This window comes from Hibiscus syriacus, unplaced genomic scaffold (assembly GCF_006381635.1).
Source record: "Hibiscus syriacus cultivar Baekdansim isolate YM2019G1 unplaced genomic scaffold, ASM638163v2 tig00110799_pilon, whole genome shotgun sequence".
NCBI classification, from domain to species: domain Eukaryota; kingdom Viridiplantae; phylum Streptophyta; class Magnoliopsida; order Malvales; family Malvaceae; genus Hibiscus; species Hibiscus syriacus.
This window is the reverse complement of record NW_024062868.1, coordinates 122,912-145,149: the sequence shown is the minus strand read 5'-3', so window position 1 is coordinate 145,149 and position 22,238 is coordinate 122,912. Positions and strand designations below refer to the sequence as shown.

The 22,238-nt window shown below is 33.9% G+C and overlaps 2 protein-coding genes and 1 pseudogene across 3 annotated transcripts in view; 2 read left to right on the top strand and 1 right to left on the bottom strand.

Annotated features, from left to right (window-relative positions):
• Window positions 1-18,104, bottom strand: part of LOC120141401 (serine/threonine-protein kinase tricornered-like) — a 31,264-nt gene extending 13,160 nt beyond the window's left edge. Inside the window, exons 1-2 of the mRNA XM_039156286.1 lie at window positions 18,070-18,104; window positions 6,652-6,656 (exon numbers count right to left, since the gene is read on the bottom strand). The gene's annotated coding sequence lies outside the window, so the exon portion shown is untranslated. The remainder of the gene's footprint in view (window positions 1-6,651; window positions 6,657-18,069) is intronic.
• On the top strand, window positions 1,516-3,324 carry LOC120141384 (annotated as a pseudogene).
• Window positions 3,954-7,689, top strand: LOC120141400. Of its 2 annotated transcripts, none has more exons than XM_039156285.1 (13): window positions 3,954-4,020; window positions 4,184-4,295; window positions 4,384-4,445; window positions 4,711-4,761; window positions 4,858-4,884; window positions 5,303-5,407; window positions 5,518-5,625; window positions 5,724-5,795; window positions 5,912-5,962; window positions 6,206-6,268; window positions 6,353-6,477; window positions 6,604-6,805; window positions 6,945-7,689. In XM_039156285.1, the coding sequence occupies exons 2-13, from the start codon at window positions 4,196-4,198 to the stop codon at window positions 7,656-7,658; spliced, it is 1,680 nt and encodes a 559-aa protein (XP_039012216.1). In that variant the 5' UTR covers window positions 3,954-4,020; window positions 4,184-4,195; the 3' UTR covers window positions 7,659-7,689. The 2 variants fall into 2 exon arrangements, with proteins under 2 accessions (XP_039012216.1, XP_039012215.1); XM_039156284.1 differs by having other exon boundaries at window positions 3,963-4,016; window positions 4,137-4,295.
• Window positions 18,105-22,238: the final 4,134 nt, after the last annotated feature.

The following is a 22,238-nucleotide window of genomic DNA, read 5'->3' as shown; positions in this document are numbered from 1 at the left end:
CATAATCTCAATACCTAAAAATATATCAACTCTCCAAGGTCTTTCATTCTAAACTTCTTGTTCAAAAGACTCTTTAAATCGTCAATCAAAACACTGTCATTGCTAGTAATCAACAAGTCATCAACATAAATCAACAAGACTACAATATTCTTATCTTTTTTCATAGTGAACAAATAATAATCAAATTTGTTTTGTTCATAACCAACACCTAAAAGAGCCTCAGTTAACTTCAAATTCTATTGCCTAGATGGTTGTTTCAAATCATAAAGAGATTTTTGCAGCCTACATACCTTATTCTCCCCCTGACTGCAAAATCCAATAGGAAGTTCCATATACACCTCTTCAAATAAATCGCCTATTAGAAAGGCATTATACACATCTAGTTGGAACAAAGGGCAATAAAAAACATAAGCAATGACAAGAAGGAAACGAACAATAACCAATTTGACCACTAGTGAGAAGGTGTCCACATATTCTACACTCTCGATTTGACTATAACCCTTGGCCACCAATCGAGCTTTAAGTCTTTCTACAACACCAACAACATTATATTTAACCCTATAAACCCATTTGCAACCAATAGAGATTTTTCCAGAAGGTAATGATACAACTGACCAAGTCTTATTTGTTTCAAGGGCAAAAATTTCATCCTTCATAGCCTGCACCCGTTCCGGATGTTGAATGACCTCATGATAAGATTTAGGTTCAACAGGATGCGAAATGGAACAAGAGGAAGATGATTATAGGAAATAAAATCTGAAATAGGATAAGCAGAAGTAGAAACAAAATTGTAAACAAAATCATTCAACCATCGAGGTTGTTTAGGAACCCTAGTAGACTTCCTAACCAATACTAGAGCTACTGGATCTATAGTAGATTCTGATTGTTGTGATGATTGCCCAGGTTCAGTTATGGAAGAAGAATTAGGTGGTGCAACAAGAATAGGTTATTGACCAAAAGAAAGAATCAAAAACTCAGAATCAATAATAGAAGGATTGGAAGAGAAAAAAGAAGAATATTCCCGAATAAAAAAATGAAAAGGAAACATATGTTCATGAAAAATAACATCCCTGTTGACAAAGAATTTCTTAGAAGTAAGATCAAACAAAATATAATCTTTTTGAGTATTAGAATATCCCATGAAAATATAAGGTAAGGCTCGAGAAGCAAATTTATCTGTTGGTTTTGGGTCAGTAGCATAACATAAACAACCAAAAACTCTAAGGATAGACATATTAGGAGGTTTTTGATAAAGAATTTCATAAAGAGTTCTCCATTGCAAAACATAAGAAGGAAGCCTGTTTATAATGAAACAAGTTGTTAACACACATTCACCCTAAAATTTAATAGGCACCTTAGATTTAGTAGTTACGGAGATCAAGTCGGTTACATTTTTAGTAATGACACAATGTTGACATTGCATGTTTTACATGTAGCAGAGGACAATATATGAAGGGAGTAGCAGAAAATGAAGGACCGTAGAGGCTTTCCTTTGATAATTCCTCGAGAGTACCTATGCGTGAAAGACTCCGAAGCTCTTCGGGAAATATGCCATGGGACATCGATGAAGTCCGAGGATTGTTATCACCTAGACGAGACTCTTTGTCCAATGATATAGAATTCCCGGGAAAACTTTCCCTTAGATCTTTTGATATGTCTGACCAAGATCTCTATTTCGATGTGGGTTCAAGCAACCAATCGGAGTTGTTTCAACAAAGTTCGGTAAGCGTCGTCGTCCCTTCGGTGTTTAGCCTATGTGATGTGTTTGACAGGACTGGTAATCATAATATGATAATGACCTTGAATTGTTGAGAGACTTAGAAGATGAAATGAGAAGGTTAAAGCTTGAACTTAAGCAAATCATGGATATGTATAGCTCGGCTTGCAAAGAAGCTCTTACAGCCAAGAAAACAGTGATATTACTCTCAAATCCTCTACTTTTCAGTTTCCATTGATTAAATTTACAGTATATTCCAAGAAAATTCTGAAACACCAATTCTTAAATGTAACAAATCTTTGATTTTGTTCATGAGAACAAGAACACAAGAATCTGATAATGGAGTGTCTAAAGGGTGTGAAGAACATCATTGACTTTATTTCTGAGTGCAGGCTAATGAGCTTCATCAATGGAAGATGGAGGAGGCTCGCAGGTTTGAGGAAGCCAGGAAAGCTGAAGAAGCAGCTCTTGCCATGGCAGAGAATGAGAAGGCTAAATGCAGAGCTGCGATCGAAGCAGCCGAGGCAGCACAGAGGCTAGCAGAGATGGAAGCATATATAAAAGGAAACAAGCAGAGTATAAAACTAAGCAAGAGTCAGATGAGAAAAACCAGGCTTTGCATACGTTGGCGATTAACGATGTCATGTACCGAAAATATACCATAGAAGAAATCGAAGAAGCTACCGGAAATTTCACAGTTGAAAACAAGATCGGAGAAGGAGGTTATGGGCCTGTATATAAAGGCAAACTTGATCACACTCCAGTTGCCATCAAAATTTTGAGACCAGATGCTGCTCAAGGGAAGAGACAATTCCAGCAAGAGGTTGAGGTTCTTTACAGCATTAGACACACTAACATGGTCCTCCTACTTGGTGCATGCCCTGAGTACGGATGCTTTGTGTATGAATACATGCACAACGGCAGCTTAGAAGATCGACTACTTCGAAAAGGCAATACTCGTACACTTTATTGGAGGAGACTATTTAAAATCGCTGTCGAAATCGCAACTGCGCTTCTGTTCCTTCACCAATCGAAGCCAGAACCGCTAATGCATCAAGACCTTAAGCCTGCTAACATTCTCCTCGACCGCAATTTCGTGAGCAAAATTAGTGATGTTGGCTTAGCACTAGAGTTTCAAATCACAGTCGCGGTCGCATTTTCAGTCATTTCGTGTTTACCGCGATTGCGACCATAGCGGGCAATATTGGACGATATTGCGGGTATAATGTTACATAATATCGCATGACTTCGGCTGCAGGGACCCTCTGTTACATAGATCCTGAATATCAGCAAACAGGCATGTTAACGACTAGATCAGACATTATCTGGGAATAATGTTACTCCAGATTATTACGGCCCGGCCTCCGATCGGTATCTCTCACCATGTTGGAAAGGCGATTGAAAACGGAACTTTAGCCGATATACTTGATCCAGCCGTGCGAAATTGGCCAGTTGAAGAGGCTTTATCATATGCTCAATTGGCAATGAAATGTGCAGAGCTGAGGTAGAGGGACAGATCAAATCTCGCAACGATTATAGTGCCGGAACTGAACCAGTTAAGGGACATTGGATACAACAATAATGGTTCTAGCAGGAGAAACCAATGACCCGACAGCACATGCCGGTAGCAGTGCACGCAGCAGTAGTGACAGTATTCGCAGTGCAGTCAGGAGTTCGAGGATATCATCATCAAGTTCAGTTATCGAACTCAAAATAAGATGGTGCAGCTGGATGAAGTTACAGAGGAGATTGAACCAACATTGCTTGTGAACAAAATGGAAACGAAACTATTCTGAGTTGTGCAATACGACATCGACAAGTAATTTGAAAGTTAAGTAATTAAAGGAAAAATAAACTTTAATGGCCAAAATAAAAGTAAAAAGATAGTTAAGTGATTACTTTTGTAATTTACCCATAAAAGTATCAACCCTGTTAAACTTTTTACGATGGTATTAAAATGAAATAAAAATAAATTTAAGAAAAAATTTAGGGACTAAAACGGAATAAAAGTTATAATTTAGATACTAAATATATATTTTACCCTAAATAGTTTTAGAAAAAAAATATTATTTTTACATAACATTTTTCACTTCGCATGTGGTAATTAATCCACCAAATAAATTTGCTAGTTATAAGAAAATGTTAAAAAATAAGTACAAAGACGTACAAAACGATGCGTTTTAGACGCCATCCAAACGTTTTGCTTTAGCATCCAACTTCAGCGGCAAAAAACCCTAATTAATTATTCGCCGTCTCTGATTTCACATCTCGCTCTCCAGTGGTCTCACGCGAACTAAACGCAGGTAGTTTATTTTGTTTAATTTTATCTTCCTTTTTGTTTTAGAAATTATGAGATAATGCCTAAATCCGCTATCACATGTTTGTTCTCTTAATTTTCCGCTTCTAAGATTTGTGAATTACAATTTATATTTCATGAAGTTCAAAACTCTCTTTTTTTGAATTAAGGCTGGTCCAATAATGGATTCCGATCTGCAAAATGGCGTGAAACAGCAACAACCAGCGCAGAGGATTCAAATATACCCACCCACTGCTACCGGAGTTTCCCCCTTTTGGATAGGTGCTCAAATTAGATCTCTTTTGCTCACAATTATTGTTCTGCATTGAGTCCATACACGGTGCCTTAAGTTTGATCTTTTGTGTTGCAGCTAAGTACGAAAGAGATGCTAAGAAGTATTGGGATCAGTTCTACAGGCGGCATCAAGATAAAGTTAGTCCTCTTGCAGTTTTGTTTAAGTTATTTCCACCCGTTTTTATAGCTACTAAGGTTATTGTTAGATGCTACTAAGGTTGAGGATCGAATGTTACAAAATATCAGTTTACTCTTTGTACTAGCAATGGTTGTGCCCAACAGCCGAAGGTTCTTTTTGGTCTCACTTTTAAAAGTTGCAACTTTTAATGAACCACTGCTTCGGGAATTTTATTATGTTCTTTGGTATAGTGATTTTGAAATTGTTCAATTCCTATTGTTTCAGTTTTTTAAAGATCGACACTACCTGGACAAGGAATGGGATCAATACTTCTCTGTTAGTCAAAGCTAACTATTTTCTTCTCTTTGCTTTTGATTTTATAATTCTTCAAGGTTATTTGTTTCCTTTTTTAACTATTTTTTATTAAATCAGGGAAGTGGAAGAAAAGTTATTTTGGAGGTAAATCACTTAACATTATCATTTACGTGGTACGCATTCAGTATCTATTTGGTATATAAATAGACTGCCTACTAATACTATTTTGCTGAGTTTGAATCTGTAATAGGTTCTCTGTTAATGCCAGGTTATTTGGAAATGAACTTGTTTTAATTGAGTTCGAGTAAATGAGAATAGTGCTGACATTTCTGCTTTCCCTATGAATTCCTATTTTATTCCTCTAAATGGTCTGGTAATCTTATTCGAGATGCCCTTATTGTTTAAGTGAATGGTGTGGAAAACCTTGTTGAATGTATTTTACTGCTGTTTTTGGTCACTACATATGGTAGAACTTGACTTTACTGTTCATTATAGTGTGTGTTCATTAGTGCCCCTTCTTGTCCAAGGTTCTTAAATTAACTAATGTGACCTTGGTAATCAGGTTGGCTGTGGCGCCGGAAATGCTGTATTCCCTTTAATTGCTACGTACCCAGAGGCTTTTGTTTATGCATGTGACTTTTCACAACGTGCAGTTAATTTGGTTAAGGTTCAATTTCTTGTCCTAATTGCTCTATTTTTCATAATAGGGGGCTGAGTTCCTATTATTTGGAAATTTAGTATAAATCTTGAATGAATTATTTTCCCATATTATTGTAGGTGCATAAAGACTTCAATGAGACTCGTGTAAGTGCTTTCGTCTGTGACCTGACTGCTGATGAGCTTAGCGAACATATCTCTCCTGCCTCTGTGGATGTTGTAACCATGGTATTTGAAATTTTGAATAGTCATTTGGATATTTCATTATATTCCATGAGTGATCATGTATCTTTTTTTCCATCAACGATGGCTGACATTATAAGTAGATTTTTGTGTTATCTGCAGTATCGCCAGAGAAGATGCCTTTAGTCTTGCAGAATGTCAAAAAAGTTCTCAAGGTAATTGATAATATATTTGCATAACAGCAACATTTAAAAAGAGTTCTTATCTACCTTGCTTTTAAAACTAAATTTGGTAACTTTCTTCTTTTTCAAAATTTTTGTTGTCTTTCCAGCCAAATGGTCATTTGCTGTTCCGAGACTATGCTGTTGGTGACCTTGCTCAGGTTGAACTTTGCACATAATTTTTAGCCCCCTTTTAGTAAAATTAATGTCCTTAGATTTTATAATCTGTTAATATCTTCTTGTGATGATCGGAGAACATTCTTGGTGGTTGTTTTCTATATGATAGCCATAGGTGATGTTTTCCCTCGTTTACCAGAGTCTACGTTGCTTAGCTTGATCTTGTACTTTACTGGGGTGGCTACTCTGCTTCTGATGTGCATTTTCATGAATACCTTGATTTACAGGAAAGGTTCTCTACCAAGGATCAACAGATCAGTGAAAACTTCTACGTCAGGGGTGATGGCACTGTATGTTCGAGTCATGTTATGCTTTAGTTTTATATTTTCTCTTTTAAACGGGACTGATTTTTTCTCCGCCACTTTCCTTTTCAGCGTGCTTACTATTTTTCTAATGAATTCCTGACAAGTTTATTTAAAGAGCAAGGACTTGATGCTGAGGAGCTTGGTTTGTGTTGCAAACAAGTTGAGAATCGAGCTCGTGAATTGGTTATGAATCGGTAAGGGATCAATGGTTTAGCAAGAGAACGTTTTCTTTCCCCTTACAAAATATCAATTCTGACTTCCTAATTTTGAGGTTTTTTTTAATGTTTTCCCTAAAGGAATTGTGTTGCCTGTTATTTTAGGCGTTGGGTCCAAGCTGTATTTCGCTTTTCAGATGGTGTAAACTATACCCCTTCTTCAGAGGCTCCAACTAAGTCTGACCTATGTTGTGAAGGGAACAGTCAGCCAAAGGCTGATGCCGAGCCCATTGGTGATTTTGTCGTTGACATGTCTGAAGGTATGGCAGTCGAAATGTTTGGAGTTCCAACTATTAATGATAACGAGGTAAATATTTAATAGTTATTGAAGATTGAATGAATGATATATACACACACATATATATTTGAACAAGAGATGTATCCTTGTTGCTTATTGTTTCCTTCAAATACGTCATGTTGTTCTGTCTCTTTTATGCTTCCCTCAGGTTATAAAGATCGAGCTCGGTGGATGTGATTTCAAGATCAATGTACTATCCAAAGAGCATCAACACACCTGCAAATCAACTGGCTTGATGTTGTGGGAATCGGCTCGTTTGATGGCTGCCATCCTCGCAAGAAATCCAAGTATTGTTGCAGGGAAAAGGGTTTTGGAACTGGGGTCCGGCTGTGGAGGCATCTGTTCGATGGTTGCAGCTGGATCAGCAAGCATTGTGGTCGCCACTGATGGAGACAACAAAGCACTTGAGCTGTTGAACCAAAATATCGCATCAAACCTTAGACCACCATTTCTGAATAAACTTGTTATAAAGAAACTCGAATGGGGGGACAGAGATGATATCGATGACATCAAAGCCATGAATAATGAAGGCTTTGAAGTCATCATCGGAACAGACGTCACCTACATTCCTGAAGCTATTTTACCTTTGTTTTCAACAGCAAGAGAGTTTATTGCATCCAACATTAGTGGTGAGAAAGGCCAAGCACCTGCACTTATCCTCTGTCATATCTTTCGACGAGTCGATGAACCGTCTTTACTTTCAGCCGCATCTCGGTATGGTTTTAGATTGGTAGATAAATGGGCGAAAGGAAGTCCGACCGATGAGTCTCGTAGCTTGATCAGCTCTTGGTTTCCAGAGAACAGTTTCGAGGACCATATCCCAACTTCAGCACTAAACATCATGTCTTTCCAATTAGATTGAATATATTTCACATAGGATTTATTTTTAATCATATTTTTTCTTCCTGATTTTGCCTTTAAAACAAGTACTTTATGTATCACTCATCTATCTATCTATATATATAACATTCCCATTAATCCAAATACAGTATTAATGCATCATAACCAAATACAATATAAATTTCGTTTCCCTGTAATGAGACCAACCATGCAGTGTTATTTAAAGACACAATCTTGTGGTTCTTTTACATTTTTTAGATTTGCCTCGCCAAATATTAATCTTTCCTTTTCCTTTTCTGCTGCTAAGCATGCAAAGGATATATATATATTATTGAATACACCGAGCAAAGTATGAAACCTTGACAGATAGGACCACAACTGAAACACTTTTACAGCAAGAAACATTAATCAAAAGAAAAGAAATGGAGATTCACCTTCTTTCTCCTTGAGAAACTTCCCATCTTCTGTTTCTATGCTGGATCAATCGAACCATATATGTCAATCTTTATATATGTTTCAGGAGATTTCATGGTCTTTTCTGCTTGATGGAATTGTTGTTTTGTCGGATGGAAGTTCAGAAACTAAGAATTCCAGTTCTTTTTAAGACACCGAGCTCCTGATTCTGGATCATTGGCTTGGGGACTTTTGTTCTACGGCTCTCTTAAGACCTCCATGGAAGCTTCAAAGTGTATATCTATAGATCTGATGCTTCAACCAAGTAAGATCAGAAAGAGAAAAAGAAATTCAGTGAAAAGATTATTTGCATCACTCTTGACACAGCTGACTAAATCTGATCCATCTCCACTCCATCGGCAACTGCATCTTCACATAAACAAGTTAACTATATTACAAGATCATATAGTAACATATATACCACCATATATATATACACACATATGTGTATATAATCAGTGTGATTGCAACCTTTAGGTTTTGTTTGAGTGTAAAAGTACATGCAAAGTACGCCCATAACAATGAAAGAGTTGATAAAAACTCCAAAGAAGATTTTATGTTGGGAGGTAAATTCATGCAAATAAACACAAAAATCATTACATACAATCATAAAATTGTAAATAAAAGAAGAGAGAAAGAGAGAGAAGGGGATGACAGATAGAGAGTGAGCACTCAGAGCTTCAAGCATGAAAAATGCAGAAAGCACCCTGGGTGCTCACTCTCTTCTGTCATCTCCGTTACCCTAAAACCCCTTTTTTTTCCATAGCACTAAAACAGCTTCTTGAAGCTGGAATCAAGGACATCCCTATATATGTGTGTGGTGTGTGTGAAAATAAACACCCAGAAATGTTTGAACATCAAACAAGTGAAACATCTCTAGTTTCTGGTTTGGTTTGGTGTGGGAAGCAGTGGAGGAGCACAGAGGGGCTTTATATAGAAGGGAAAAGAGAGTGGCTTGCATAAGGTTTTGGAATAAAAAGTGGGACATATTATTTTATTGGTCACTCCCAAATATTTTAATCCCATTATTCAGACTTTGAAGATAAAGAAATCTAAAGATTATCTCTCTTTTGATCAACCCCAGATGTCCATACAAATCTAGCCAAGATAACACATTTATTCAAACCATACCAATTGCACCCCAAAAGCTTTCTCTCTTATCTATTTTCAACTTGGTCTGATGAAATGAATCTGCTCTTCCCCTATGTCAAATTGCTTGCTGAAGAAAATTTTCTCTCTCTAGAATATATACACTGGAAATACGTCAAGAACTCATGATATTAACATCAAAAGTGAACGCTTTCTCTTTTTTCTTGTTCTAAGACCTTTGGAAAGATGAATTTTTTTAAATATGGAAAAGGAGGCTTCTAAGGTAAAGAACAGAAAAAAAATAAAGCATAAACACAACAGCAGCCACATTATTTTAAAACCCTCCTAGGCTGGCTGGCGCCAACAAAGATCCACATATTTAAAAAAAAATGAACTTTTTGTATTTGAAACCTAAAACCCTAGCTCACTCATGTTGGGATTTATATCCCATTACTCTTTTCCAATAACATGGGAAATGCACTATACACACACACACACACACATATATATATATATATATATATATATATATATATATATATATATATATTATCTTCATTCAATTTCATCTCCGTTTCCTTCCAATGCACTTGAGATTTGGTTTAGTAGAACAAGAACATTAATTTCATTACTAGGGTTTTGTTGGGGAAGGAATCTTATGAGATGTTGTGAAGTAGGACTCGTAGAATTTTAAAAAAAATTGGTTAACTTAGAACTCTTAAAAGAGAAGTTGGATTTGAGTAAGTCAGTTTTTTAGAACCCTAAACAGATATTCAATCCTCTTTAACGAGATCTAAAAGTTTAACTCTTTTCGGTAGATATTGATACAATGGTTAAGGGGTGAAGATTATAAGTTATAAATTACTGTGATTATACGATTATACGATTATACGATAGTGTTTGTTTGAAAAACCCTCAATTATTTGATAATGAGCGCTTGTACACTCTTGCAGACATCATGCTCTAACACAAGATCTCAAGAGATAACAACTACCTCTTTAACCATTGAGCTCACTTAGTTTGAACGTGAAAAAAAGCTTTATAGAAGGGAGTTGAACATAAGTCTTGTTAATAGTTACTTTAGAGTAACGGATAACAAGATGGTTAATGTAACGTGTTCAAAAATTTCTTAATCAACTGACAACGTATGTATATCTTGTAGACATAATTGTTCAAACTCAGAAATTATAAACCAAACATCAAGGCAGCCGGTCTGGTCTGTTCCCTGCCCTTTACCTTTGGAAAAAGAGAAGAGTTGTTCAATTTAATGAAAGGAAGAATCAGCCAGTGAGTGCTCAACAACAACCCTCGTATGAACGCATGAAAAACGAAAAAGCACCCCCATACGGCGCTTAAAATATATATGCTTTTGATTAATAAAATCATAAAATAAAATGTTGTCGGTAATAATTTTTTGACAGATGTTAAATCCGGACCACTCCCCAAATGCTACATTCCCTCTATCAATGTTCCCTTTAGCATCCCTCTGATGCTTGCGTAAAGTACCCTACAAACTTGTCTTCTTTTATTTCACCAATGCATGCATGCTTCCTGTTTCATGTAATCGTTCATTCTAACCACGTTGGTCCAATCACCCAATCTTAATTAAATTCAGAATCCATAAAAGTAAGGATCGATCGAGGGGTGTTGGAGGGAATGATCAAACTCTTTAAAAATTTTAAATTCTTATGTATTTGCTTTAATGATATGATTTGCATTTTTCCATGGGTGGTATCTTTTGTACTAACAAAAGTTACCTAATGGAGAATAATTACCAAATTACTGCGTTAGTTATTTATTATACTAAGAATAAAGAAATAGGGTGGGCATAGAACAAATTGAATTATAAAATTTTCCCATTATGGAAGTGGGTATATCTTAATTGTGGGTCTCAACTTTCCCTTTCAAGAGTGGAAGATGAGGGAAGCTCCCCATACATGTGGATATTCCCCCGTTTCTCCAGCACCATCCGCAGCTTTCAAAAAGTATGGGATAATTGCATTAAATGTCCTCAAACTATAACACATTCTACATTACTCACACGGAAATCAAACCTAGGCCCACATCCACATCCCCAGCCACAACTTCGTTGAGCCAATATGATGAGCATCAGTTATCATCATCTTGTGTCATAAACAGTAAAGGCAGGTGGGAATTGTATGTAGCTTTTTGACAAGTAGGTGTTGCTGCAGATAGGGTTTATCTTATCTTTATATACGCGGCTTTGACCTTTGCTGGCTGAGGCCCAGCCATGTGCTTCAGATGGTGGAAGTCCCCTCTAAGGGAATAATGGCTAAAATAATGTCTTCAAAAACAAAATTTCTCAAAATAATCCATCTCGAGTATTATTTTCCTGGTTAAGGTAATTGCTACAATATCTATAGAAGACTTTAAGATTGCATGGAGTCTTCAGTTGAAGACTCCAAGATTGTTATGCGTCTTTAATCTTGGGACGTCTTTCACCAAAAATATTAAAGTTGTACGGTGTTTTTGATGTCCTCCTCTTGACACGGTAACAATGACCCTAGATAAAGAAATAATATAATGAGGGTCTTATACGAGAATTTCCCCCCCCCCCATTGCTCTACATGAGCAAGGAAGTACCCTCCAAGCTAAAAAAGAAAGTCGAAAATTACAATCAAAAGCAGTTTATGGGTAAAGGGTATGACTGCATTAGATTTATAAGAATCCATTGTTTCCTTCTTTTCTTGAATGGTGTCCAATCAAGAATAAACTCTCTCTCTCTCTCTCTCTACACATAACCTCTCTCTCTCTCTATACATAACCTCCCTCTCTCTCTCTATACATAACCTCTCTCTCTCTATCATACATAACCTCTCTCTCTCTCTCTATCTATACATAACCTCTCTCTCTCTCTATCTATACATAACCTCTCTCTCTCTCTATATATAACATTATTCCATTCTCTTTTTCCTCTTCACATGTCTTAAGGTGTTAGAGGGAGGGTTTCAATATAATCTTCCACGGATGACAAACATTATGTATAGACTCATATCGAATATATTATCCATAAATCAAATAATATCATTTTTATAAAAAAATTAAAATTAAATTTATCTAACTTCATTTTAATACATCAAATATTAATTTCATATATACATGTGATTATATGTATAAATAGTAATAGAGTTTTTTCAAACATTTAGGGGGCGTTTGACACATGGAATGTAGTATTACATCTGAGAATATCATTACTGGAGTATAATATTACATGATATATTACTGAGAATGTTACATTACTGTGTTTGGTTTATTTGGCAGGAATGTAAGATTACAATGTTTGGTTAAAGTAATAAAAGATTATGGAATGTATATTTTATCAAATTGATCTTATTATATATTTGGTTTTTAACAAGTTGAATTCTGAATATTCAAATAATATTTATATAAAAATTCATAAAAAATATAATTATTTTTTTTTTTAATTTATATATCTTTTTATAAAATGTAAATTCAAAAAATTTGTATTTTTTTTATAAAATTTAAATTCATTTACCATAATTCTTTATTAGATTTTTTTTATCTTCTTTCCCTTTTTTATTTATTTGTTTACAAATTAGTTATTCAAAAAATATATCAATATCTTATGTTGTCTTGATTGATATTAAATTTTAAAATTGTCAAATTCATTTTTAATTCAACTTTACAGAGTTCACTATTGTTGTTGATAACAAAACAAATCTCAACACAGCATGTTTGGAAACAAAATAGCATGTTACATAAATTTTGTTCTCTATATAATTTATAACCTTACATTCTTTGTTCAGCTTACAAAACAAAAATAAGTACAGCACTAACCATCAAATGCAACATCTATAGAAGGACCAAAATCACAAGGATGGTCAATAGGTATGGCATTCAAGTAATTGCTTAATCGCATAATCTTTTTTGAATTCTTTTGGCAAAGAAAAAAAGAAATCTACCTTGTGTGCATCTTTCCTAATATACTCTCCTGCAGTAAGTATTACATCATTGGAGAGGCCTTCAATTTTCATGATTTATGTGAAAATCGACATTCTTCGATCATTCTTCTGTCTCTTTTTTGAATAATGTAGTAATGTCCTTAATTTCTTGAGCAATTTCTCAATATGCAATACCGAAGTTACTTATCTCCTCTACAAGATTGGATAATCCATCATCACTTCGAGACCTTTTTTACCAGCTACTTTTTTCATTACAGGGGTAGATGCAGTAGTAGCATATGTTTGGCAAGTTGAAGCACCAACATCCTCTATTGATTCAGAATCTCTTACTCTATCTTCTTCAACAAATGCATCTATAAATGTATTGTCTTCTACATCAAGATCTTCTACTGCATCAGTTGTTGTCTCAGTTGTTGTTCATGTTGCTCTTTCTTTTCCAAATATTTGAAAAAGTCATCAAGAAATGGAAATTGTTTGTTTCTCAATCCAGCAGCAGTTGGATGACTATGTTAAACAATAATAAAATATTAAATTACAGAATTTTATAATTATATATGTAGATAACAAAGACCACACATATTTAATTAAAATACTTACTCTAACCCAATCATCAAACACTTCTTTTGGTACAATCAAACATTTTTCTTCTTCATTCCAACCAAATCCACTTCCAATATTAAGCATTTTCGATAAAGCATTGTATTGTCTTTTTAGTAACTTCATTCTAGATTCAATATGTGGATTGCCCCTAATTTCTGATGTAGGAAGCTTGATATTTCTAACATTTTTTCAAGATGAGATAGATAACATGATTTGAAAGTTTCATTGTTAGTTTTCCAATGTAGGTCTTTTACCAAAATGTGTAAGCATTCAACAAGTGCAATGTCTTCTTGTTTAGTCCACATCCTTTTAGTAACTACAGACTTCATTTTTTAAACTGTTTGTTTTTTTCCTCTTTGAGAATCTATATTTGATGTTGAAATATAAATATATAACGTAGCACAAAACATGTCATCATTATAAATAACAATCATAAAAATAATTTTAAGTAGTAACATAAATTAAATTAAACGTAATAATATATTATGTTATGAATGTTAGTAACAGAAGTGATTAAATTTTAAAGAAGATATATGCATAAAATTTAATAAAGTTAATGACATAAAATATAAAGAAATCAAGTTCATGAGATTAACGACTACTAACACTAGATAAAATACAAGGTGACAGTCCATACATAACATAAAATATAATCTATCCTAAATTAAATGACGCTAATCACCTAATAAACATATCTTGTGTTAATTTGTCTCTCCACTCAGTCCAAGCAGTGCTTGCCTCACAATGTCTAATAATTTATATCTCATTAACCTCAACAACATTGCTAATATCTTCAATATAGTCAGATTCACTAGGGTCAATTGACATCTCACATCTATTAAAATTATGGAGATGACAACAAGCAGAAATGAGCCGACATTGTGTCTTCACTGGGTAAAATGATTTTTCCCTTAAAATTTTCCATCTCGCTTTCAATATGCCAAAGTATCTCTCAATGCAATTCCTAGCTTGAGGATGTTTCATGTTGAAATATGCTTGAGGGTGGTAGGTTGGTGTCCTTGTCTCCAATCATTCAAGTGGTATCTTTGACCTCTATATGGTACAAGAATTCCTTCTCCATTCGTGTATCCAACATCACATAAGTAATAACACCCTATATCATTTTAATTTAAAACGCGTATCAATATACAAAACTTGTAAAACTTTTACTTTATTTTATTTATATATTCATTAATTAAGCATTTAAACCATTTTTTCTACTAATGATATCTCTTACTACTCTACCATCAATTGCAGAACCTTCCCACCCAGGTAAAACATAAATGAATTGCATGTTTGGTGTGTGCAAACACCAAGTACATTAGTTGCAATTTCATTTTTTTATTGTTTTGTACCTAAGTTTTATCGATTGAAACAACATTAACCTTAATATACGTTCCATCTAAAGCACCCAAGCATCCCTATATTCATAAAATAAATTTAAATTATATTATTAGTATCCATTTATGTATTAGATTTTATTAATTAATTTATATATGATTTAAAAATTATGATACAATACCTTAAACCATTTATATCTATCGTCCGTTGAATTCTCTTGTATCGATTCTAGTTTTCTAAAAAGAATTGGATGCAATCTCAAAACCGAGGCTAACACTGTATGAAGAACTCTACTAATTGTTTCATCAGACCTGACTAGTTGACGTTTTAAAACTCTATTCTTAACATGGTGGGATATAATATGAAGGAAAATAATAACCATTTCTTCTATAGACATATACCGACTCTCTTTTAACCCACCTTGACTTTGTAATAGGTGACACAATTTGAGAAATGCTCTCCTATCCATTCGACAATTATAAACACTTTGTCTATCACTTTCAAATACAATTTTATGTAAATTGAGTGATCTAATATTATGTCTATGAAGTCCTTCATGTGCATAACTTACTTTAGGTCTTTTATATTTTCTAAGAATAAGTGAAATAACTATATGCATTTGAAACAAAATTTCCATCATTTGCAGTTGTAAAATAAAAATTGTAACGATATGTGTCTTCTTTCGCATCGGTAAACGAGACATAATTGTTTTTATGAACAAACAAATTAGTATTAGAAAATAATAATATTGAACAAGAATAATTATTAGTGATCTAATATTAGCTATGAAGTCCTTCATGTGCATAACTTACTTTAGGTCTTTTAATATTTTCTAAGAATAAGTGAAATAACTATGCATTGAAACAAAATTTCCATCATTTGCAGTTGTAATAAAAATTGTAACGATATGTGTCTTCTTTCGCATCGGTAAACGAGACATAATTGTTTTTATGAACAAACAAATTAGTATTAGAAAATAATAATATTGAACAAGAATAATTATTTATCATATATTTAACTTTGTCTAATAATAAATATATATATCTAACAATACATCCAAATGACAAACTTTAAACTGATTTAAAGTAATAGTATTTTACAGTTCTTATAATGATAAAAATACAAATGATAACATTATTATGTTAAGATGGATGCCTATAGACTAAAGGCTAAAGCATAAGTCTCTTGGGATGGTAAAAGAATAACTTTACAGTTCTTAAGTAATAGAACTTAAAATGAATTTTAGATTTTGACAGAAGCTAAAAGCATTAAAAAAAAAAACCCTAGAATGGATTAATGGTAGACTTATGAAGTAGTTTGGTGTAGTCTTTAACAGTTTTGATCATTTTTTAACTTTACATTTGCATCCTTAGGGTCCTAAGAGAAAGAGGTATATTATAGAGATATAGAACCTAGCTAGCTTCGTACTCCCTTCTGTGACTCACGTTAGTTACGTCTGGTTTATATGTAGTCAATGAGACACTATATGTCATATGTGTAATCAAATAATTGTGTCTTAATAAACTGTTCTTTGGTATACGCTGAGTGGTAAGAACTATATATCAACCTTTTAGAGTTGGTACAAACTATTTTGGGTATATTCTGCGATGAATCCATGCAAACTAATTAACACAAAAATCATTACATACAGGTTCACGCCAGAATAAAATTACAAATAAAAAATAGAGAAAAAGATAAAAGTGGATGACAGATAGAGAGTGAGCACTCAAAGCTTCAAGCATGGAAGCATGCAAGAAAATACCCTGAGTGCTCACTCTCTTCTGTCATCTCCCTTACCCTAAAACCCCATTTTTTTCCATAGCACCAAAATAGCTTGTTGAAGCTGGGAAAGAGAGTTATATATATGTGTATATATATATATATACACAGATACGAAAATACCCAGAAACGTTTGAATATGAGAGTAGTGTGAAACATCTCTAGTTGTTTTGTTTTGGTGTGGGAAGTACTGGAGGAGTATAGGGAGGTTTATATAGAAGGAAAAGAGAGTGGTCTCCATCATGATTGGCAATAAAATGTGGGTTTATCTCATTGGTCACTTCCAAATATTTTAATTCCATTTTGCAGACATTGCAGATAAAGAAGTGTACAAGATTATGATTATCTCTTCTGATCATCCCCAGACCTCACACCTGCATTCATCCAAATTGTTCTCTTTGTTCTTTACCAATTGCACCCACTGATTCTAAATTATCTAATCCCATTCTCCTGTCTCCCATTGGCTCAACCCTATCTCTTTCCAATTGGTCTGATGAAATGAATCTGCTCTTCCCATGTCCAACGGTGGTAAGATCTGGAAACTGCACTTTGCCTTTGGGAAAAGTAAGCTTCAACCAATGCATGCTCGACACAGCCTCGTATGAACGAATGGAAACGCAAAGCTTGTAAAGTATATATGCTTTTTCTTGTTAATTAAACCCTAAAGAATGATGTAAAACTCCCCAGCCACTCCTTCAAATGTGCTACATTCCCTTGTTCAATCTCCATTACTGTTTAGCATTGATTTGATACTTGCGTAAAGTACCCCTACCATTTCACCTTTCTTTCTTTTAATTTTTTATTTCCCAAATCATGCATCCAGCCTACCTTAATCATCGTCACAATCATATATATATATATATATATATATATATATATATATATATTTACACTAATTTATAACGATTTAAACAAATAAATGGCTTAAATTTATTTAAAATTTATAACTCATAAACAAATATTTATTTAACTCAAAGTAAAATAATATTTTTTAAGGTTAGAATTTAAGATTTAGATTTTAAGGTTTAAGATATGATTTTTAGAGTTTAGAATTTTAGGATTTAAGGTTTAGGATTTGATATTAGAGTAAAAAGAGAAATAGTTTTACGGTAAGTTAAAATATATTCATTGAGTTATAAATTTAATTAAATCTAAATATTAATATTTAAATTTAATGACTATAATTAATGTAAAATTTATTAGTTTACATAGTAAACGTATCCCGACTCTCTCTCTCTCTATATATATATATATATATTATCGTAAATCTAAAAAAAACACTAATCACTACAAGTAGACTGAATTTTGATAAAATTTAGAGTCAAAACATATCAGATTTATAATATAGTTATTTATTGTGCTAATAATGATGAAGTAGGATTGGCATATATGAGAAGGAAGTATAAATCTTTTTTTCCCATTATGGAAGTGGGTATTTCTTAATTATGGTCTCAAACTTCCCTTTCAATAGTGGAAGATGAGGCGGCTCCCCATACATGTTGATATTCTCCATCTCTCCACCAGCTTTGGAAAGAAAGAAAAAATAAGCATAAGGGCTACTTGCACAACATCCCCAAAATATACCCAACACTGGTCTATCCCTTCCCCAGGCTCAACTTCATTGAAGAAGCATGATAAGCCTCATATCGCAATCTTTTAAGAATCATTTGTGCCACTTTCGACAAGTAGCTGTAGCCGCAGATTGGGTTTATCTTTGTATATTTGTGGGTTGACCCTTGCTGGCTGAGACCCAGCCATGAGTCCATCGAGGCTGCCTTTATTGATTCCATCGTTTTCATGTGTGTAATGAATAATGATGGAAGTCCAAGCTGAAAAAGAGAAGCTCAAATGCAGTTCAACAGTACTGCATATGAGATTTATGAGAATCTGTTCTTTCTCAAGGGCTGTCCAATCAAGAATCAACCTCATCAGTTAAACTTTGAACTGCTTCAATTATTAGAAATAAATTTTGATTTTTGTCCCATTCGCCCCTTCTCTAAATTTATAGTTAAAAAATAAACTATACCAAATATCGAATTTAGGTGGCATATCCTCATACCACTAAACTTTAAAGTGATTTGATTATAGAACTAAAATTTAATTTTAACTTCAATTATAGTGTTAGGACGTTAAATTTTAATGATACAATGATATGGACAAATCTTTCTAATACTATGATGATGTAAACTAAACGACATCGTGTTGGCGTGATAATTGTTGCTCAAAATTATCCGTTTTAGGTACCAAACTTTAACAATGTATCAATTTTGTCACTAAAATTTAAAAATGCTCAATTTTAGGCATTAAATTTTAGGCCACTGATGATAGCCAAGCACCTCCTTTCAATGATCACCATTCGCGGAAAGACAAAAATATTAAAATATTCATATTTGACTCATCTTTCTTCTCATCAAAATAGTTTTTCATGAAACACATTCAAAATTAATGAAAATACGTCTAAAAATTTGACATGCTAATACTTTGATCTTCTTCGATTGTCGCTCGATGATATTAGTTTTAAGGTATGTTATTCCGCTTCTTGAAATAATGTTTATCACCGTTAGGATTTCTGAACAAACACCTCAAATCCATCAAATATGAGGAAGCTCACTAACGCCTAAAATGATGGATTTTTTTTTATTTTTGTCAATTTTAAATGGGTTCCGTAGAAAACCAATCATATGAGAAGAAAGATGAGTGAACTATAAGCAGTTTGATATTGACCTTGTCAAACATGACAACTGATGAATGACGACGGTACACTACCAGCAATTATCGAAAAAGTTTAGTGTCTAAAAGTGAACCGATTAAAAGTTTAGTGACAAAATCGATACACTCTTAAAATTCAATACAAAAAACGACATATTTTGAGAATCAATAACTATAATAAAGCGATATTGTTTTGTCTACAGCATCCCGTCGTTTGAATTTGAACGATTCAATAGTATAATTGAAGTTAAAATTAAAATGAACTACTATAATTGAAACAATTAAAAGTTCAATTATATTAACGATGCACCACTTAAAATTGAACAATATTTGATGTATTTACCCTTAAAATATCCCATGGATCATCTCCCTTGACCAAACAAAATTTTCTATAATTTGTTTAAAATTTCCCTAAACGGAAAAACATAAGAAGCGTTTATGCATTGGCAAAAGTTCCAACAAATCGTATCTCCAACAAACCATTAGCAGTTGGGAGCTTGATGTATGCAATGGTGTATACGCATCCTGATATTTCACAAGTAGTTGGAGTTGTGAGCAGGTACATACATGATCCTGGAAAAGGACATTGACAAGCTGTGAAGTGGATTCTACGGTATCTCCAACAAACCGTGGATGTTGGTTTAGTTTTTGAACGGGATGGATCACTTGGTCAGTTTGTGGTCATATATGTTGATTCCGACTATGCTAGTGATTTGGATAAGTGTCGATCAACTACTGGGTATTTTTTACTCTTGCTAAAGCCTTAGTAAGTTGGAAGTATACTTTGCAATCTACGGTGGCTTTTTCTACTATAGAGGCAGAATAAATGGCAGTTTCAGAGGCTGTGAAGGAAACAATTTGGCTTAACGGGTTTATGGAAGGCTTGGGAGTTGTTCAAAGTCACATTAATCTATTGTGATAGTCAGAGCGCTATTCACTTAGCAAAAAAACAAGTCTATCATTCAAGGATTAAGCATATCGGCGTGAGGTATCACTTTGTTCGTGAGATCTTTGAAGAATGAAATATTCTACTTCAGAAAATTGCGACAACAGAAATTGCAGATATGATGACCAAGGTGGTAACAATAATCAAGTTCAATCATTGTTTGAACTTGATTATCATCCTTAAAGTTTGAGCAACTTCAGGTGTATGGCGCTTGTGAGCGCAATTAGAGATACTTCATAAGAATATTTTCATCAAATTTGGGGAGTTGAAGAAGTTGAGTAGGCTTGTAATTTTCAAGTCAAGGTGGAGATTGTTATGTGACTTGTAAAATTACAAGCCGACTTGTGCACATGGGAAAATTCATCTTTAGTCCCTAAACTATTAGATTATTTATAAGTTTAGTCCTTAAAGTTCAACTATAAATATGCCTAAACAATTCCATTTGAAATCGTCCTAATAAGTTCTCTCTCCCATTTGTTTTCTTCATTCTCCCATTTTATAATATTTTGGGAATTCTTAGGAATTCTATTTGTTGTAATATTTTGTTCGATAGTGAAGTTATCATCCGTTGATGGTGTCCGAGGAGTAGACGATATTTTCGTTGAACCTCGTAAATTTAATGTGTTCTCTCCATTATTTTTCTTTATTGGATTTTTCCATTGTATTTCAATACTCAATAGTTCAACGGGTTCTTCCGCGGTGCAATTTTAATAGTTTTGATCTTGACATTTTAGGTCAATTTTAAAACTACGTTTGTTTGGAAACATTCCCAACACAAACTGCGCCAATCTCTTTCGAAGCTTAAATTCCTCCTGCAATAGCATTTTCTCAAACATTTTCTTCATTTGAGTGCACGTGCCTTCTAGTTCATTTACTAAGTCCATACGCAGCAGTTCCAATGAACTTTCAGTCGTGGATTCAAACTTCACGAATCTATCCGAAGCTTATACTTCCTCCTCCAATTGCAAAATCACACTGTCATCATCCGAGACCGAGTATGTGCGGCTATAATCAGAGCAATCTGGAATTCATTATCAAACGGGAAAACAATAAAATAAGAAACAGTACAGCAAGAAGGGAACAGATAAGGTAGATAGATTTTAGTTTTAGAGAAGAAAATGGAGGCTTTTTAGTCCATTCCATGGTCCATCTGACATATCCTTAAGCTAGTGCCATAACAGTCTACAACAACATTACTACAAGCAACATAAGTACAGCCAAAAGCAAAGATTTGTCGGATTGAAGTAAAAAAAAAAATAAGAGAACGAGGGATGGAGAGATTCATTTCATTTTACATTCAAGGAGCTATTGCCATTTAAAATTACATAAGGAACATTGAACAACTATTTAACAAAAACTACTTGTAAGGATCAGTTACCAATATTTGACAGTAAAGATTAACTATATAGCCAGGTCAGAAATACCTGACATTGAAGATGGTCGAGAATCGATAAAATGATGAGTATAGGGTCAGGGTTTTGGACCAAACTCCTCGTATCTCTCTGTCTCTCGGTGTAATAATAGGGAAGGAGACGTGTTTATTTATAGACGGTACAGAAACATGCAAAAGACTCGAGGGGGGAACTCATTCAACCTTCCACCTTGGCTATTACGACTTACGAGGCGTCATTTAGTTCCTCTTATCCATTTATATTTAATATGTAATTGGACCTGCAATTGACTCTTAAGGTCTGTTCTTTTTGTTGTAATTAGTTTTTCGAAAAATGAATTATTAGAATTT

Coding starts and splice junctions, on each gene's coding strand:
- LOC120141400 (XM_039156285.1), top strand. CDS start 4,196: ATGGATTCCGATCTGCAAAATGGCGTGAAACAGCAACAACCAGCGCAG. Junction 4,296..4,383: donor AGTTTCCCCCTTTTGGATAG/GTGCTCAAATTA, acceptor TTTGTGTTGCAG/CTAAGTACGAAAGAGATGCT. Junction 6,269..6,352: donor ACGTCAGGGGTGATGGCACT/GTATGTTCGAGT, acceptor TTTCCTTTTCAG/CGTGCTTACTATTTTTCTAA.